The sequence below is a fragment of the Elephas maximus genome, chromosome 2, assembly GCF_024166365.1.
Source record: "Elephas maximus indicus isolate mEleMax1 chromosome 2, mEleMax1 primary haplotype, whole genome shotgun sequence".
Taxonomy (NCBI): domain Eukaryota; kingdom Metazoa; phylum Chordata; class Mammalia; order Proboscidea; family Elephantidae; genus Elephas; species Elephas maximus.
Genome location: NC_064820.1, coordinates 84,580,271 through 84,600,402, shown reverse-complemented (window position 1 = coordinate 84,600,402; position 20,132 = coordinate 84,580,271). Strand labels below are relative to the sequence as shown.

Sequence of the window (20,132 nt, the reverse complement as noted above, 5' to 3'; positions counted from 1 at the left end):
TTTAAAAAAAGAAAAAAAAAACAAAAACCTGGTCTTCGACACTCATGCAAATAACCCCCTTCTCCATTCACACAATATTGCCCTGAACTCTGTCTTCTTGTTGCCATCTACTGACCTACCGGTTTATCCACCAATCTGATTCACACTTTTCCTTCTGACCCAACTCTTGCCATCACCATAGGTGAGTTCCTTATCTATAACAGGATACATACCACAACAACATACTCCCGCCATTTCTTGACTTCTTTTACTCCAATATTTTTTGTCACTGTCTGACTCCCATAACCATAATGTGGTCTTTACAATAAACTGGATTTGCTCTAGCTCTGAAATCTTAAATTCCAATATACTAACTTGGCCTCAATCTTTCCTATTAGTCCAAGTCTCACTCTCTTACTCCCCTAATACCTGTTCCAAACCCAAAAAACCAAACCCTGTGTTGTCGAGTCAATTCCGACTCATAGCGACACTAGAGGACAGAGTAGAACTGTCCCATAGAGTTTCCAAGGACTGCCTGGTGGACTCAAACTGCCAGTCCTTTGGTTAACAGCCGTAGCACTTAACCACTACGCCACCAGGGTTTCCATACCTGCTCCAGAACCATAAAAACCTGGATTCCCTTGAATCCTCCCTTTTCTCCCAACCCGTAAAAACCCATGTGGAATGATTTGCTTCCTTATCAGTGTATATTCCACAACACGTCTCTTGAACAACTCTCTTTTATCATGCTTTAGAAACATTATTCCCTCAGTGTATATTCCACAACGCGTCTCTTGAACAACTCTCTTTTATCATGCTTTAGAAACATTATTCCCTTGTTGCACTCTAATACCTATCCTGAAATTCTTAACAAACCACCACCAACAAACAAATCCAAACAACTACCACCTCTGCTCTTATATCTGAATTGCTGCTTAAAAAAGAAGAAGAAAAAAAATACAATATTGGAGTTTCATAGGAGCCCTGGTGTTTCAGTGGTTAAAAGCTATGGAGAGCTATGGCTGCCAACCAAAAGGTCAGCAGTTCAAATCCACCAGCCACTCCTTAGAAATCCTATGGGGCAGTTCTACTCTGCCTATAGGGTTGTTATGAGTAAGAATCAACTTTACAGCAATGGGGCTTATTGGAGTCTCAAATTTATAGTCTAAGGTCAGCCATTTGCATCACTCAGTAATTAGTTCTATGTATCTGTTGAGATATTGCTTCCATTTTTCACCATCACCATTCCAAAATCTTTACTAATTTCCTGAAGTCCACTGTACTTATCTACTTTCTCTAGCAGGTAACTTTACATTATGAGGATATCAGATGTGACACTCCCAACTTCCTGATGCCAGGCCTACAAACTAATATGTTAAACTAACATAACATTTCCTGTCAGAAAAGCTGTCCTTTTTCTATGTTCAAAGCTAATTTCTCTACCCATACTTTTGTACCCAAGTCTTTTGATCATCTCAAGGAAGATACCTCTATCAGTTTTTCAGTTTCTCTTCTGTTTTTTCAATCCCTTCCTCTCTAATCCTTTTCCATAGTCCATGACAAGGCCCAAGTCTCACCCAGTGTTTAAAAAGTTTTATCATGTTTTGAATACTCATTTTAAGAAGGTAGAGGCATTCTGGGCAACTTGTCAATAAAAAAGACATCATTTTTTAGTATCACTGGATTCCCCCCTCCAAAAAACGGTGCAACTAGGAGAATAAAGCAAGCAAATACATCAAATCAAACTAAACCATAGCCAACAAATACAACACAATTAAATGACTGAGTATCCCCATGAGCCCCAGTATATGAGAAAGTAGGGCCAAATATCAATAGCAGCAAGACCCCTTACTATCAGAAACAGTATAAAAGGAAAAAGAAGAAAGAAGAAGAGATTTTGGACAGTCCTAGGGCCTAAACGCCCAGAAATCAAATTGCCTGCAGGTACTAACTCTCCACAAATTGAGAAATCCAGCACCAAGTGGAAAAGCAACCAAAACTGGCTTCACAGGCTGCAATTCACAGGTAAATCCATTGTCCCTGTTAGCTGGGTCCCTTCATAAAAGACTCTGAAAAAACTTTTTAGCTGGGAATACCAAGACCTGATCATCTTCTACAATATAAAACAAACGCTGTTTTTGCCTAAATGTAAGCACTACCTAAAAACTACAAACACAAATTAGCAATGAGTTTTCAAGATAGGAGAAATAAAACATGGTCCAGAAAATGGTTCATTAGCTCAATCATTCCAATAAAAACCGGCAATTCCTCAGGCTCTCTCATTTCATAACCTTTGTTACACAAGTTTACTGTGGAAAATGCTAGTATAAACTTACTCAGTAAAATAAAAGTAGAAGGGTAATAAAAGTTTAAATTCATTCTGAATGTTGAATTCCCTTTCTATACTCAAAACAACAACCCATTCCTTGTTAGCCTATTAAATCATTATTATGTTTTTGTATATGGACACAATGTAGAGTCATCTTAATTTACAAATCTGCAGATTAAGAAGGCATTTTGAATTACTGATTTCCATCCTTGAAAGCTGACCGCTTTTGCTGTTGTTGTTAGGTGTCATAGAGTTGATTCCGACTCATAGTGACCCTATAGGACAGAGTAGAACTGCCCTTTAAGGTTTCCAAGGAGTGGTTGGTGGATTTGAGCTGCTGACCTTTGGTCTAGCAACCGAGCTCTTAACCAATATGCCACCTGCTTTCAGTCATATACTATTACATGAACTTGGCCAAGAAAGAACTGCCTGGTAAGAGAAGGAAGGAAAAAAAAGAAAAACAAGCTTTCACTTGAGGGTCCCTTTGTGCTGAATCCTGGTCTACGTATTCTACATAAATTTACATCTTAGCGGCTTTCAATTTTTTTTTCACAAACACATATGTTAAAAAGATGTATTTTATATTATGACCCAGTATCCTCTCTCTCTTTCTGCTTATATGCACACATATGCACATGGGAAAAAAGTTACCCAAAACAATACTTATTACAAGTGGTACACTATATTTTTCCTTTAAAAATACAGGTCATAATGCACATTCTGACTTTCACAATCCTTGTTATCTACAGTCTGAAAAACATTGCCTTATCTTATTTTATAGATCCCTTAGGGAGCCCTGGTAGCACAGTGGTTAAAAGCTTGGCTGCTAACCAAAATGTCAGCAGTTCGAATCCACCAGCCGCTCCTTAGAAACCCTACGGGGCAGTTCTACTCTGTCCTATAGGGTTGCTACGAATTGGGTGGTTTTTTTGGGGGGCGGGGGGCAGGTTAGGGAGCTAAGTCTTAAGATCTTAAGAGACTTGAAATATAAGTCTCTAAGTCTCCAAACTGTTCCTCCAAAGGTGTCAAAAGACTCCATAATATTTCTTCCTTCCCCAAATTAAACATTACGCAAGAAATTTCGAATAATTCATTCACAATCATCTACAGGTAGTCCTTGACTTATGACAGGGTCCCGCTCCGAAGACTCTGTTGTAAATAGGCTCCAACCTACTTTTTCAGTTGTAACAGCCTGCTCTACAGCAGTGTTTTGGACAGTAAATCATAATACTGAACATCTGCAAGTGAACATCTGAGAGTAACATCAGCAAATTACATGCTGCAACACTGTATGCAGTGCATATTACTAATAAGATGCACAAAAAAAAAGATCATAAGTGCAGTTCATCATAACTCAAATACATAATAAATTGTGGATTACCTGTATTTTTTACAGTCAGGACCAAGAAAATCTCAGCCTAATCTTATCTCAACTCAAAACTCAAAATCAATGAAATCAATTCATATAATATTTTCAACTGACTAGAATTTCCAAAGAACAGTTATAATAGATGAAACTCAGGAGCTTTGCAAGGATAACTCTGATTCCTCTACAGTCTCTTTTTTGTTTAAAAAATCATATATTTAACTAAAAACTAGAGTAAAGTAAAAGTTAAACACTCAGTACATGGCATTTCAAACTTTCTGCACTATTCTCAAATCACTGATATCCCACTTCATCCTCTCCATTCAACAGATGACCACCTTGCTTGTTAACTCACAGAGAAAACAGAAAGAAGCCATTGAAGTATGATAACTCTTATTAGCTTCTCCCTGCCATACCTAAAACCCTCCTGTACCTACACACCTATCCGCTCCTCCTACACTTCAGGTCCAAAAAAAGTTTTTCTCTTACCTTTTTTTTAAGGCTAATCGCTCCACCTATACTCAGGACCCACTCCCTTACCACCTTCTATGGAGCCTTATTGATATTGATTCTTTCTCTGGAGTGATCAGTCTCATCCTTCGCTACTGATTCTTTCCCATAAACATTTATACATGTTGAACTTTCTCCCAGTTTAAAAAAAAAAAACTCCTTTATCCCAACTTCCTACCTCTAACTCCTCCCTTTCACATTCATACTTTCCCTGCTCACCCTCCCATTCCTATTTAAACACATAAGCATATGCACATGCACACACACACACAACCTGTTCCTCTCCCATTTTCTTCTATCTCAGTGAATGATGCCACCCTGGACCCAGTTGTGGAAGCCAGAAACTTGGGAGTGATTCTCGATCTAATTCAGGAGTTCTCAACTGAAGATAAGTTTGCCCCACCCCAACCACGGGACGCTTGACGATGTTTGTAGACATTTTTGGTTGTCATAACTGGGGGCTATGACATCTACCAAGCATAAAACAGGGACGCACAGAATGTACAGAAGTCCAGGACAACCCCTCCACACCAAAGAATTATCTGGCAGCTGGTCCCAAGTGTCAACTGTGTCAAGGCTGAAAAACCATAATCTAACCCATTACCAAATCCTATCAAGTCCACTTCCCAAATACAGCTCAAATCCATCAATTTCTCTCCATGTTACTACCATCACTTCTTAATTCAAACCACCATTACCTTTCATGTAGTACCTAAATTACTACAATGACTTCCCTACAGTCAGTTCCATCTGCTCTCAATAGTGCATTCAGGATTCTTTTTAACTTATTTCCCTTCCCTGCTTAAAAAACAATTCTAAACAGTTTACCACTGTGCTTAGGCTAAAGAAAAGAATGGCTTACAAAATGCTGCATGATGTATCCCTTTCCTCCTTATCCAACCAGACGTTCAGCCACTCTCCCCTGATTCACCAAGGTCTAGTTACCTTGGCCTCCTTTTAGTTCTTTGCACACCCTATGTTCCTTTCCACATTAGGGCCTTCATACATGCTCTTCCCTCTCTCAAAGCATCTCCCCCCTACCCCACCACTCTTGAATTGTTAACCCCTACTCATCCTTCATATCTCAGCTCAAACATTATCTTCTCTAGGCTTTCCCTGAGCCCCTAAATATGTCCTCTCAGCACCTTGTAATTTTCCTTCTAGCTCTTATAAATGTTTAAGTAAAACTGTGATTTGCATGATTATTTTCTAATGGCTCTCCCTCTTACTCTACTGTATGTTCCATGGTAAAGAGACCATGTATATCTAGCATACTACTTGTATCTCCCATGCCTAGCACAAAGTAAACATTCACAAATATTTGCTGAGTGCTAAATAAATTAAAAAAAAAAAAAACCCAGTGCTAAATAAATACAAAACGTAATCTACTCCAGAAGTTTCAATCATCACTTTCATTGCAGGTGACTTCAGGATCTACATCTCTGACCCTAACCTTGCTTCTGAATCCCAAATACAGTCAGTAAAGCTACAGCACATGTTTCTATAATACCAATCGCCTTATGCACAATTGGTAAATAAGTGAATGGTGTTAACTTAGAAGTTGTGTTGATTTGTATGTCACCTGGAATTGTTGGAATTATAACCTTTTAAGAAAGAAAAAAGCCTTCAGCTTGGCTGCTACACAAGCAGGTGTCCTTATAAATCTAAGACAACTAAAAATAACCATATGCATCCAGGACTTCCTCGAAAAACAGCATACTCCAAGCCTTGCCTTGTTCTCTGCTGGTACACTTCCTTCTGCGTCTACCTTAACAGCAGCCTCACTGACTCAGAGCTCCACTTTTAACTGCCCTGTCTCAGTGCTCACCACAGGCAAGCATGTCCTTTCTACTTTGTGTATTTCCAATATCCTCTCTAGCAGCATCCACCCATTCTAAAGTGTCTGCCTGGTCTGTCCAAGTTATCTTAAAACAAAACAAAAAAAAATTTTATCTTACAAGGTATCAATTATTATTCCTGAGAGTGTTCTGATTACAAAATTATTTAGATTTGAGTAGTTTGCTCCAACTCTATTTTCTCATAAAGCTCTATATGCTTATAAGGAAACCATGAGGTTTCTCAAGAACACAAATGTTAAAGCAAATTTTCCCCCAGTTCCAAATGTCTCTATGTTTCTTGACTAGTTCCTCAATCAACTTACACACACAAAATCTAGGTTCCTTACCTGTTAGCCCTGATGGCGCAGTGGTTAAGAGCTCCAGCTGTTAACCAAAAGGTTGGCAGTTCAAATCCACCAATCACTCCTTTGGCAGTTCTACTCTGTCCTATACAGTCACTACAAGTCAGAATGGACTCGACAGCCACGGGTTATCTGTTAGTAGCCCAGAATCAAACCACTGGAATCACTGATGTCCCCCCCCCATAGCTAATTATTCCACACATTATATCCATTTTCCTTATGTATTGTCTTTCACATCTTTTCCACTACCATTTGCTATACCTGAAAGCTTCAGCATCTCTCATCTGGGTGAATTTAACAGTCTTCCAAAGTGATCACCCTCTTCCAGGTCTTCCTCATTCCAAACCAAATTCCACTATACTGCAAGAACTCTCTTCCTAAAATTACAAACCTGACGGTGCTATTCCTCTGCTTAAAAACCTTAAATGGCATTCTACTGTGCAAAAGGCCGTGAACCACTGCTCCGCTTTTATCTCACACTGAACTCTCCCTTCAATTTACATTCTAGCAGAGGTAAAGAAGTAAGCCATATAAACTGGTTGAGTACGTTCCCACAAAAAGAGACACTCGCCAAATATCCGCTACTACTACTGTCACAGATTACCTGATATTAAAGACAATTCTAAGAAAGTCATCTCCCTACCCTTGATTTTAAGCATCTCAACTTCCTTTTCTTATTAGAGACACGGGTCAAATATTGGTTGTGCCACTTACTAGCTGTGACCTTCAACAAGTTAATTAGAAAAGGCCTACACGTATATACACATTAAAAACCTATATATAGTAAAAGGTTCTTATATATTCATTAAAAGAATTGGCCGGATTTGATTTATACCACGTGCTTTTGCATTATAGCACTACAAGAATTTCTCTGAAATGAGAAAGCAAAGAAAGGAGAAAGAAGAGAAAACGAAATGGTACCAAAACATCCCAGGTTAGTCTTTTCTCGTTTTACTTTTTTTTTTTTTTAATCTCCCTCCCATTGCTTTTGTCTGAATGTTTCTCCCACCTCTTATTAAGACAAAGATGACAAGAGGAAGAAGGAACAGTCTTTTCAACAAATGACGCCAGGACAATTGGATCAAAAAGAATAAAGTTCAACCTTTACTTTACACCCTATATAAAGATTAACTCAAAATGAATCAAAGACCTAAATATAAGAGCTAAAACAACAAAACTCCTAGAACACATAGGCATTGATCTTCATGATCTTAGATTAGGCAATGGTTTCTTAGTTATGATATATAAATAACAAGCAAACAAAGAAAAATAAACTGGACTTCATCAAAACTAAAAGCTTTTGTGCTTCAAAGGACACCCTCAAGAAAGTGAAGACAGCTCACAGAATAGGAAAAATCTGCAAATCATATATCTGGTAAGAGTCTAGTATCTAAAACATATAGAGAACTTTTACAACTCAACAATTAAAAAGACAACCCAACTTTAAAAAAGGCAAAGGATATGAATAAATAGTTCTCCAACAAAGAAATACAAATGGCCAATAAGCACATGAAAAGATGTTCAACATCATTAGCCATCAGGGAAATGCATATCAAAACCACAATGAGATACCACTTCACCCCCACTAAGATGGCTATAATCAAAAAAGACAATAATAAGTTTTAGCAAGGATGGGGAGAAATTGGAACCTTACACAATGCTGATGGGAATATAAAATGGCACAGCCTCTTTGGAAAAAACTTCTTCAAAAACTTAAACACAGAGTTACCATATGACCCAGCAATTCTACTCCTAGGTTTATACCTAAGAAAAATAAAAGCATATGACTACATAAAAACTTGTATTTGGATGTTCATAGCAGCATTATTCATAACAGTAAAAAACTAAAACAACCCAAATAGCAACTGATGAATTCATACACAAAATGTAACATAACTATACAATGAAATATTATTCAGCCACATAAAGGAATTAAGTACTGATATATGCTACATGAATGAACCTTGAAAACAGTACACTAAGTGAAAGAAGCCAGACACAAAAGGCCACATATTATATGATTATATGTAATACTCATAATAAGAAAACCACAGACAAACAATAGATTACTGGTTGCCAAGGAGAGTGAGAGGGGAAGAGACGGTGAGTGGCTGCTACTCAGTAAAATTTCTTTTGGGGGTGGTGATAATGTTTTGGAATTAGAATAGTGGTGATAGTTGTTCAACTCTGTGAATGTACTAACACAACCACTAAATTGTACACTTTAAAAGGGTGAGTTTTATAGTATAATTATAAATCAATTAAAAAAAAATTACCCCATCACTTATCGACTATCTCATTATCCAAAATTTCACATTTATCACAATAGTAAAAAAATTTACTATCTGACTAACTTGCACATGAACAAGGTACGTCTGGCATAATGAATACTAAGAGGTGAGAGTTAACACTGGCTTTAGTAGTTAAGGCTATGTGTCACGTTGGTTGGGCCATGGTTCTCTGTGGTTTGGCAGTTATGTAATGATGCAGTCATCCTCCACTTTCTCCTAACACTGATTTCATATAACAACCTGGTCTTTGGAATCTAACCATGTCAATAAGTGAGGCGAGGGTATATAGAATAAAAAGCAATGAAGCAGGTGTAGCTTTTTTGACCCAACACTGTCTGTACACTTATATGTTTCAGACCTGTGCTAGTTGCTGGGAACCCAAAGATGAGTAAAAAAATAATAATAAAATCACTACACTCCATTAAGGCTCCTTCTCCTTAGCCTACAAATGTCCCATTTCCGAATAGTAGGGCAGCTTTGAAAATGCAAAAACGGCAAGTGTAAGCCATAAACAATCCAGGAGAATGTAGACAATTATATTATAAATGCTTTTCAATTACCTAAGGTATTTTTTCTTAATGTTTCACTAATAATGGAGAGGGAGAATATGCTCTAATATTGGGTGTTAAATAACATATTATTCCTCAATGCTGACAATATCATTTTCCAAGAATTAGTTTCATTCTACTTTTTCAAATATTGTTTACAAATATTTTTGATAAATCTTCCTTGATTATAACACTTTGAATATATTACTTTCTCAGTGACTCCTGGCTTCTCTACTTTTTGCACATTCAAAAACCTCAAGATAAAGAAAGATATTTTTTAACACTTTATTATAATAACCATCTGAAAAACTTATTTGGCACTCTAATCCCAGTTTTTTGTGAATCCAGGAAAATCTGATTTCCTGATAGCTGCACTTCCATAAAAGAATAGCTAACAAAAATCAAAGTAATATTTCGACAGAAAATTGTGTTGAACAGCACTTTAAACACTGAAAAAAGGCATGTTCCACTTAATATAAAACATTAGGTATTTCTGATACTTTCAATACGTTATTTACATGAATTTTCTGAAAGATAAAATTAAAAGCTACATTATTATTACCTTATCTTTGGCTTCTGGCAGTGTGATTTCTCTAGGTTCTAAAAATGATATTTCTTGAAAAGGTGGAATACATCTGACTATATCTGGCACAAAGTGTGCATGAAACAATGGCGGCACTGAGTATCTTCTTTCACCTGATAAAGGCACTATCTGGTTAACTATAGTTGGCTCTTGGTGGGGTGAATGGAAACGTTGCCGTTTACCGTCAAAAGGAAGGTGTTTTTCATCACTTAATCTCCTGAAAACAAGCAGTATACCTTAGTGATTAAAGATGTAACTTTATGGTTTCAAATAGAAAACAATTAAAAATATATAAATATCATAACAGATAACAGCAATATTCTGACTCTTTTAGCAAGGTCACATTATTAGCTCTGCATAGTTCTTTTCAGCATAAATGTCTCTCAATACCTTATGAAAAGTAAGTGGTAATAATGCATATAGAAAAAACAAACTACATATACACACTGGGTTAATCTCCTGCAATTCATCTCAGCAGTGAAAACTTCGTAGGAAAGCTTCTATTTATAGAACCACTAAGAGCAAAAAGATCCAACTCTAACATTAGGAGGATAAGATTAGGTGAGCTGAGTACAATATATTTAAAAAAAAAAAAAAAAGAGGTCTCTGAATCCACTTGTTCTGGTTCGTAAATAGCAAAGACTGAACTGAGATATTTACTTTTAACCAAAAGGTTGGAGGTTCAAGTGGCTCCACGGGAGAAAGACCTGGCAACTTGCTCCTATAAAGATTACAGCCTAAACAACCCTACAAGGCAGTTCCACTCTGTCACATGGGGTCACTCTGAGTCAAAACTGACTCAACAATACACAACAATATGCTGAGTATCATTTACTGGGAATGCCAATTTTAATTTTTAAAAATATATATATAGCTATGAGTTAATGGAACTTATTTTCACACATGATTCTCACATTGGCTATCAAGATAACTTTTTTAGAAAATCTGAATGAAGTCGATACTATCAAAATCCTACAATGACAACTGTGAAGAACTTGCAGTGTTTGTAAGCATGGAATCTAGAGGCAGACCGCCTGGATTAAAATCCCAGCTATGCCATTTCTAGCAGAATAATAGTTACATAACCTCTGTGTGCTTCAGCTTTCTCCTCAACAGAAGAGGGATAACCTCCTAAGGTGTGGTAAAGTAAGTCAATACTTATAAAGGCCTTACGACACTCTACAACATGTTCAATAATACTCAGCCAGTGTTATTTTTAATTACATATAAGAATTATGGACTATATAGGTTTTAAAGTAATAGCAATATAAAAAAAAAATAGCAATATCCTGCAAATATTGCCAGATCTTATTTTAATAATCATCTGTAAAGTCCATTATAATTATTTTATAATACATAAATTTCTTTTAATCAGATAGGTTAAAATCAACTGGCTCCTGACTAAACTATAGAAAACTTTATGGCATGTAGAAATTTTCACTGTAATATCTGTTATAATGGAACATTACCTGAATAAGATTTAGATAAAATCAAAAGAAAAACACAGTGAACTTTACTAGAAAGAAGCCCATCCAATTTAGCCTAAAATCTTAAGTAAAAAGTAGTTTTCTGGAGAAATATAGCTTCATTCCACCTAAAGTTTATAATAATGGCAAGAACAAATCAACAAAAGAATCCTCAAAATTAAAAAAATCACATAAAAATTTTAAAATTTTATGCCTGGGCTGACTGCATAGGTCCTAGAAAAGCAAAATTTGGGGCATAGTGTCAATGCAATTTTAATCCGAGAGACATCGTTACACAGTTCTCAAAAACACAAAATTTTCTTTTAAAACAATTAAGTGAGAAGTACTTACTTCCTTCCTCGGAATAATGGAGAAGTTGAGGTCTGTATGGAACTGATATTTCCATATGTCAACTGCTGTAATGACACAGCTCCAGACAACCTACCAAAAATAAGAAAGAACAATAACATATTTTTCTATAAAAAAAAAAAACAGTTCCAGAAAAATGAAGTATTACTCTGATCAAAAGAAAACAAGACATGATAACACTTTCTCTACCTTCAAATGTTTCATACAGAAAGGGCTTATGTCAAATAGAAGATGAAATTTACAAGTGATATGTGCCAAAACATCACCATACTTACTCTGCATTCTGAAAGTTGAAGTGCGCATCTATAAGCTGCTGGTGTGAATAAAGAGCTGGTGACAAGGTAAAGAAGTTATTATGTTGTTGATGGTTTGGAGTGAAGGGAGGGCGACCCAAAATTGAGGAGTTTGGGAACATGCTCTTGTTCACTAAAAGTGAACATGTATTCTTCTACCTAGAATAAATTTTAAAAAACAATGTTAAATTATTATACCTTTGACATTAGCTCTATAACTATTATCTGCTATTTAAAACAATTACGCGTAGTCCCTGACTTACGACAGGGTTCTGTTCCAACGACTCCATCATAAGTTGGTTCTGATGTAAGTTGAATATCTTTTTTTTTTTTTTTTAAGTTCTCATTATTGCCTGCTATATGGCAGTGTTTTGAACAGTAAATCATAATATTGAACATCTGGGAGTAAACATCTGAGAATGATAACGTCAGCAAATTACTCGCCGCAACCTTGTATACAGTACACGTTACTAACAAAAAGATGTTAAAAAAAATAGTCATAAATGTGGTTTGTCATAACTCAGATACATCATAAGTCAGGGACTACCGGTAGTTACCAAGAAACAAATTTAATTTACAAAGTAACTTTAAAAATTTTTAAAGACCTCTTAACTCTTCAGTTCCATTGTAGGTAACAAACTTACTAATGAGTTAATTTTAAATCTAGATTAACCATGTATTATTATTTAAATAGTAGTAAAATGTATATAAGTTTCTAATTTTCTGATATATTTTCCCTAACAAATTTACCCTAATATCAGCAAGTCTTCTGGAAAATCAAGTTATCACAACATACCCTGATAATACAAAAGAAAGTACCCAAGAAAGATACTTAATGAAATCCTACAGATTCTTGTATTTATCCTCAATCTAATTTTTTCAAAGGTATAACTCATTATATGACAACCTGATTCCTAGGATTTGGATCTTAAAGATCTGATTGAGCACGGGAAGGAATCTGTATTATCCAACAACTATTTATAAAATTCTAAGATTTCCCTCAAAGTCTAAATAACTTATATAAAGGACTTCCATCATTCAGAGGGTTTATTCCATATTAATTGGAGAAAACCTATATACAAAACAATCAGAACCCCAGGACCTTTCACTAGCCCAGGCAGGAGATTAGATATTATTCTTTTACAATGACCGATTGAGAGAGGCTACACACTTATGAAGGATAAGGAAGGTATCAAACTGAAAACAAGTGTAAAAGTCTACAAACTGAACAATAGGACCCTCAGTCCACTTAATGCCTATGCTAAACTCACAGAGAGCTGACAGTCAGATCTATATTTCTACACACACGCACGCACACGCGCGCGCGCACACACACACACTCTACACTGACATCCCTCCCCAAAGCAGCCAATTAGAAAACTCTTCTCTGGAGAAACTGACAGAGAAGCTATACATTAACAAGATAACCTGTAACAGTAAAAGTTGGGGGTCTTCCAAGGAAAAGCCAAGGGAGCTGGCTAATCAATCTACAATGAAGCCTAATAGTTGACAGGTCCCACCCATGCACATAGAGCCCAATTTGATTTCTAGTACCCCACACTTATTTGGGAAACCTTGGTGGCATAGTGGTTAAGTGCTACGGCTGCTAACCAAAGGGTCGGCAGTTCGAATCCACCAGGTGCTCCTTGCAAACTCTACGGGGCAGTTCTACTCTGTCCTATAGGGTCGCTATGAGTCGGAATCGACTCGACGGCACTGGGTTTGGTTTTTTTGGTTTACACTTATTTGAGCCCATTCCAAAAAAAGGTGATCTAACAGAACGTGGAAATTATCAAACAATATCATTAACATCACACACAAGTAAAATTTTGCTGAAGAAAACTCAAAAACAGTTGCAGCAGTACATAGACAAGGAACTGCCAGAAACTCAAGCCAAATTCAGAAGAGGACATGAAGCGAGGGATATCACTGCTGATACCAAACGGATCTTGGCTGAAAGCAGGAAATACCAGAAAGATGTTTATGTTTTATTGACTAAACATATGCAAAGACATTCGACTGTGTGGATCATAACAAATTACGGATAACACTGTGAAGAACAGGAATTCCAGAACACTTAATTGTGCTCATGAGGAACCAGTACATAGACCAAGAGGCACTCATTCAAACAGAACAAGGGGACACTTCGTGTTTTAAAATCAAGAAAGGTACGTGTCAGGGTTGTCTCTTTTCACCATAATTATTCAATCTGTATGCTGGGCAAGTGATCCGAGAAGCTGGACTACATGAAGAACTGGGTATCAGGACTGGAAGAAGACTCATTAACAACCTGCAATTTGCAGATGACACAACTTTGCTTACTGAAAGTGAAGAGAACTTGAAGCACTTACTGGTGAAGATCAAAGACTACAGTCTTCAGTATGGACTACACCTTGACAGAAAAAAAAAAAATCCTCACAACTGGACCAATAAGCAACATCATGATAAACACAGAAAATATTAAAGTTGTCACGGATTTCATTTTACTTGGATCCAAAATCAATGCCCATGGAAGTAGCAGTCAAGAAATCAAACATGTTGCATTGGGCAAATCTGCTAAAGAAGACCTCTTTGAAGTATTAAAAAGCAAAAATGTCACTTTGAGGACTAAGGTACACCTGACCCAAGCCATGATATTTTCCATTGCTTCATATGCATGTGAAAGCTGTGCAATGAATGAGAAAGACCAAAGAATTGATGCCTTTGAATTATGATGCTGGCAAAGGATACTGAATACATCATGGACTGCCAAAAGAACAAATAAATGTCTCGGAAGAAGTACAGCCAGAATGCTCCTTAGAAATGAAGATGGTGAGACTTCATCTCACATACTTTGGACATATTATCAGGACCAGTCCCTGGAGAAGGACATCATGTTTAGTAAGGTAGAGGGTCAGTGAAAAAGAGGAAAACCCTCAACGAGATGGATGGACATGGTGGCTGCAACAATGGGCTCAAACACAACAAGGAATGTAAGAATGGAGCAGGACCAGGCAATGTTTTGTTCTGTTGGGCACAGGATGGCTATGAATTGGAACTGACTTGACGGCACCTAACAACAACATTTAAAACGGGCATACAGGGATCACCAGAACTAAAAAAGATTTAGGAAGAAACAAGAGAATGCTATTTTAAAAACAGAAAGAGCTCTTGGGAATTACAAAATTGAAAGCAGAAATATGCAACAGAACGTTAAAAGGTAACATTGAGGAGATCTTTTAGAAAGAACAGAAAGGAAAAACTGGCTGGGGGAAGGAGGCAGGGCCACAGGAAAGAAGATGTAAGAGAGTCAAAATATATGGTCCATCTATCCAGTATTATAGTAGAAGTTCCAGAAAGAACAGAGAAGGAAACCACCAAATAGATAAAATAAGGAAATGTCTAGGACTGAAGGATACTGTCTTAGTTTTCCGGTGCTGCTGTAACAGAAATACACAAGTGAAGAAATTTAAATAAATAGAAATTTATTCTCTTACAAATTAGGAGGCTAGAAGTCTGAATTTAGGGCACCAGCTACAAAGGAGGGCTTTCTCTGTCAGTCTGGGGGAAGGTCCTTGTCATCAATCTTCCCCTGGTCTAGGAGCTTCTCAGCACAGGGACCCCACATCTAAAAGACGCGCTGAACTCCTAGCACTTCTTTCTTCGTGGTATGAGGTCCCGCTCTCTCTCTGCTCACTTCTGCCTCTTTTTATCTCTTGTAAGATAAAAAGTGATGCAGGGCACACCTAGGGAAACTCTCCTAACATTGGATTAGAGCTGTGATTTGAGTAAGGGTATTATATCCCACAGTAATCCTCCTTAACATAACCTAATCTTACCTCATTAACCACCGGCAGAGATTAGGATTTACAGCACACAGGAAAATTACATCAGATCACAAAATGGAAGATAACCACACAATACTGGGCATCATGACCTAGCTAAGTTGTCACATGTTTTGAGGGGGACACAATTCAATCCATGACAGATACCAATCCTCAGGTTGAAAGGACCCAGTGACTACAGAGCACAATAAAAAAGATATACAGAAACACATAGTATGGTGAAATTTCAGAATATGAAGGGAAAAGGATATAAAATATTCCCAAGAAACACTAGTGATACTTGTGCAACATGATTTATGTAATCAGTGTCACTGAGTTGGACATGTAAAAAATGTTGAATTGGCAAATGTTGTGTTAAATATACTTTACCATTAAAAAAACTACAAGATGGCAAATCTCATAAACAGGAATCTAAAAACCAAAATGGCTTTGGATTTCTCAATAGCAACAGTGGAAACCACAGACAGTTCACTAATGCCTTCAAGCTTCTGAGAGAAATGCTATTCAAGCTATTATTATTCTATAGCTGTACTATCAAGACATGGAATAAAAACATTTTTAAAATGTAAAGTAACAAAAAAGAAAAATAAAACCTGACATCTATGAAAAGAGAAATTTAACACAGAACAGAGACAACGAAAATTCCCAGGATGGTGCTGAAGGGAAGCAACCACCTCCAGTTAGAGCAGGAAGATGGGGGGCTTTAAGAAGAAGGGATCCAAGGGAAAAAAAAAAAAATTAACTGAAAGATTATCTGACATATTGAACCATAAAGAGGAGTTCAGCTAACAGAGCAGAAATAATTACAGACATACAGAAAAAGCAGAAGTTAAAAATGAAAGAAATTACTAACTACAGAAAAAACACCCTCAATGCTCATACAAAAAAGAACATATAATCACAGTAGTTACCTACTTGGTTCATACAATCATGTAAACATTGAATATACTTAACTTTAGAAAAACTGTGATACATACTTATCAGGTATCATTTATTATAAATTTTATTTTATAATCTGTTGCCATTGAGTGGATTCCCACTCACAGCAAAACTACTGCATAGAGTGGAACTACCCCATAGGGTTTCCAAGGCTATAATCTTTACAGAAGCAGACTGCCACATCTTTCTCCTACAGATCAACTGGTGGATACAAACCACTGACCTTTCAGTTAGCAGCCAAGAGCTTAACCACTGCACCACCAGGACTCCTTATTTATTTTATACATTACATATTTATTATACTATGTCTTATATATACATACTTCTATAACTGTCTATATAAACATACATTTATATTTAAACAAAAATATAACATGAGTGTAAATAAAAGTGGTAAATCCTCATTTTCAGAAGAAATCAAAACAATGAGCTATAAAAGCATATTTTTCTAGAACTAAGGAAGAAAATACCACTAACACAGCTAAAAGAATTGAAGTCATTGCCTCTGTGGACTGACCGAACGGTTAGAAAAACTGGGGCAGGAGACAACAGGAAAAGAGAAAAAAAAAAAAGATCTGGGAAGAAACAAATAAATGACTCAAACAAACTTTGTTCCTTGTTTCTTCAATTCTATGAGGTTAAAATCTGTAGGCTGGTCAGATTTACCAGTCCAGGGTTCATAACAGATTGTGGACAACGGTCTCCAAGCCACCATCAGATGTGATCTCAACTTTGTTACTCTCTAATTAGGACCAGAGACGAGTTATCATCTCCAGAAAACAAGAATTTGTCAGGCCCTTATTTCATGTTGATTAGACACAGAGAGAGAGAACCTGAATTGTACTTCCTGATATTCACTGCTCAGATTAAATGGACAAATACCCTGAGCCAAACAGCAGTTCAGGGAATCCTTCATTAAAAGCGCACTCAGTAATTGTGGGTTGCTAGACTAAAGACCAACAACTAAAGCCTTTTTCTATTCCATGCCCAGGTTTACTCTCTTTTTTGCCCTTCTTTATTGTTTCCCTGATGCAACTCCCCATAATACATAATAGCAATTTCACAGAATTTATGAGAAAATTACATTAAACACAATTCAGTACAATGCGTTCCGCATGATATTTAATTTTGTTGGAATACAGATACTACAGATCTGATCAAAGAAGAAACTCAGAAAAATCAGAGTTAAAATGTTCTATTTTACAGATTTATTTAATCAGTTTATACTTAAAATGCCAGACACATTATTTGTACCTACAATAATATGCGCTTATGTTTTTCATCTGGACCCAAGTAAGGGCCAATAAATGTGTATGCGGACTTGTAATCAGATTTCGAGACCCAAAATGACATAATTGCCCAGACCTCGCCTTATTTAGATCCCATTACATAGTCAGATTGAAATTAATAAGTCAAAAGGTGTCTTATGGCCCAGAACTACTCTACAAAGCTAAAAAGTAATTATTCCAGGCTTAAAAGCTGAGAAGAATTACACAGGCAGAAGTTTATGCTAGGGCAAATAACCTACTTCAGCCTATCACAAATTCGCAGATAAGCATCAAAGCTTTTAGAGTTCCTCCAAAACAAAATATCTGTCAGATTTTCCTCAGTGTCAACCTTGGCTCTCAAGTCTGGCTCATAACCAATCAGGCCAGCCTTCAAAGTGGGGAGGAGGATCATTCTTAGGGAATTTAACCAATGGCACATGAATGTTCCAGCCAAATGCCCATAAATTTCAATTCCTTTCTAATACATTTTTTCCTCATATATTTCTACACTGACTCTGATGAAAATAGAAATGACACCAAAATAATAACCTATCATAAACAATACAAAGAATCATTTTTTGAACAGAATCTTTTTTTTCGTAGAATAAAATCCAGTAAAAATTATTACCGTATCATAATTAAGGGAATCTTCACAGCTTTTTAAATCTTTGTTGTCTTTATATTCTGAATGAAAGGCTTCTTCACTACGTACAGAATATTTTATATAAAACACGTTTCCACATTAACTGTGGTAAAAGGTAGGACAAATTTCATGACAGATAAATAAAACCCAGATATTGGTAGTATCCTATTTTCCTTAGCTTGAAAGTTATCAGTTTCTCAATCTGTACCGAAATATAAAATAATCTAGATAAAATTTTAACTGTTTGTAAAACTGATACACTGTGTTTTGCCTTAAGGGGCAAACATTAAAGACTGCTTCCTGTGTAAGGCTGACCCAACAGGAAATTATGCATGTTTATTTGTAAATAACCATACATGAAACATGGGGCTAACAAAGTGGTTTACAAAGAAACTCCTAGTGACAACAGTACTTGGTCCTATAATTTACATCCTGAAATTTCTTTTCTAAATTTGACTCTCCTCCAACAAATTAGAGAACACCCAGGATTACATAATTCCTTCTTCAGGGATGCCTAGAAACTGGGAATCTATCTTGTATAAAAACCAGAACTATACTGGCTAAAACAAGTTATGTTCACTTTATCCAAAGGCCTTCGATCCCTTAAACCCGCTTTTTTTCTCCACAATGCAAAAAGTTCAATTCTTAAATCCTGCTCACCTATTGCCAAAATCTCCTTATAAGATGTGAATCGAACATTCCTTTTTATTAAGAATTAAAGTCCATATAACTATTAAAAAAATAATCTAGTCACATTGTTCCAAACAATTGATAAACAGCTTGTTTCACATGAAGTTTGTCCATTATATATTTCCTTATCGGATGAAATTGAGGCTATTGACACCAACAAAAAAAACTGTTACCATTATTAGCTATTAATTAATACATATTAAGAGTTAATCAGTACATGTAATACTGAGCCATAAGATATGATGGTATTTACTAAAATAGTACATTATCTGTAATACAAGCGAACTTGGTGTTTGCTTATAATCTCTTTCCTTACAAAATCGTACACCACAAATCTGTTACCAAGTTGCCAATTTAGCTTGAGTTCCACCTTTTCTTTGTTTTTTTCTGTTTATCCTATTGGCATACGCAATCTAAATAACTGTTATTTTTAAACGAAGAGCTGAGAGGGATAATTCAAGACAAGGAACTTGGATCATCCAGGGGTTACCAGACACATAAGCCCCTCGTGCTCTTACCTACAAAGAGCTGAAGAGACTATTTAAAAGGCTGAACGAGAAAGGGAGGGTAAACAACTATCAAGAGTTATGACCTGTGAATTCTCCTCTAAAGTGAAGAACTGAGGCAATTTCGTGTGTATTTAACTAAAAGTCTTAAAGACAAATGCCTTATAAAATTGTTATGTATTTACCTTAGTTCTTCACCACCCTTTGAAACACCATGCAAGGGTGCCAACACAATCTTCCTCTTTGGGTCCTGGACGGAGAGCGGGGCAGGGAGTGGGGGTGCGAGATAGAGAAAACGAGTGAGAAAACTAAGGGGTCCAAAGATTCT

At 36.4% G+C, this 20,132-nt stretch overlaps 1 protein-coding gene across 3 annotated transcripts in view; it reads right to left on the bottom strand.

Annotated features, from left to right (window-relative positions):
• Positions 1–20,132, bottom strand: part of TENT2 (terminal nucleotidyltransferase 2) — a 50,564-nt gene that overhangs the window by 29,911 nt on the left and 521 nt on the right. For 2 of the 3 annotated variants that reach the window (XM_049866574.1, XM_049866591.1), the window contains exons 2-5: positions 19,990–20,054; positions 11,917–12,093; positions 11,624–11,713; positions 9,786–10,023 (exon numbers count right to left, since the gene is read on the bottom strand). In XM_049866574.1, the coding sequence (XP_049722531.1) occupies positions 9,786–10,023; positions 11,624–11,713; positions 11,917–12,056 (468 nt within the window). In that variant the 5' untranslated portion in view covers positions 12,057–12,093; positions 19,990–20,054. The remainder of the gene's footprint in view (positions 1–9,785; positions 10,024–11,623; positions 11,714–11,916; positions 12,094–19,989; positions 20,055–20,132) is intronic. The other variant, XM_049866581.1, reaches the window with a different exon arrangement.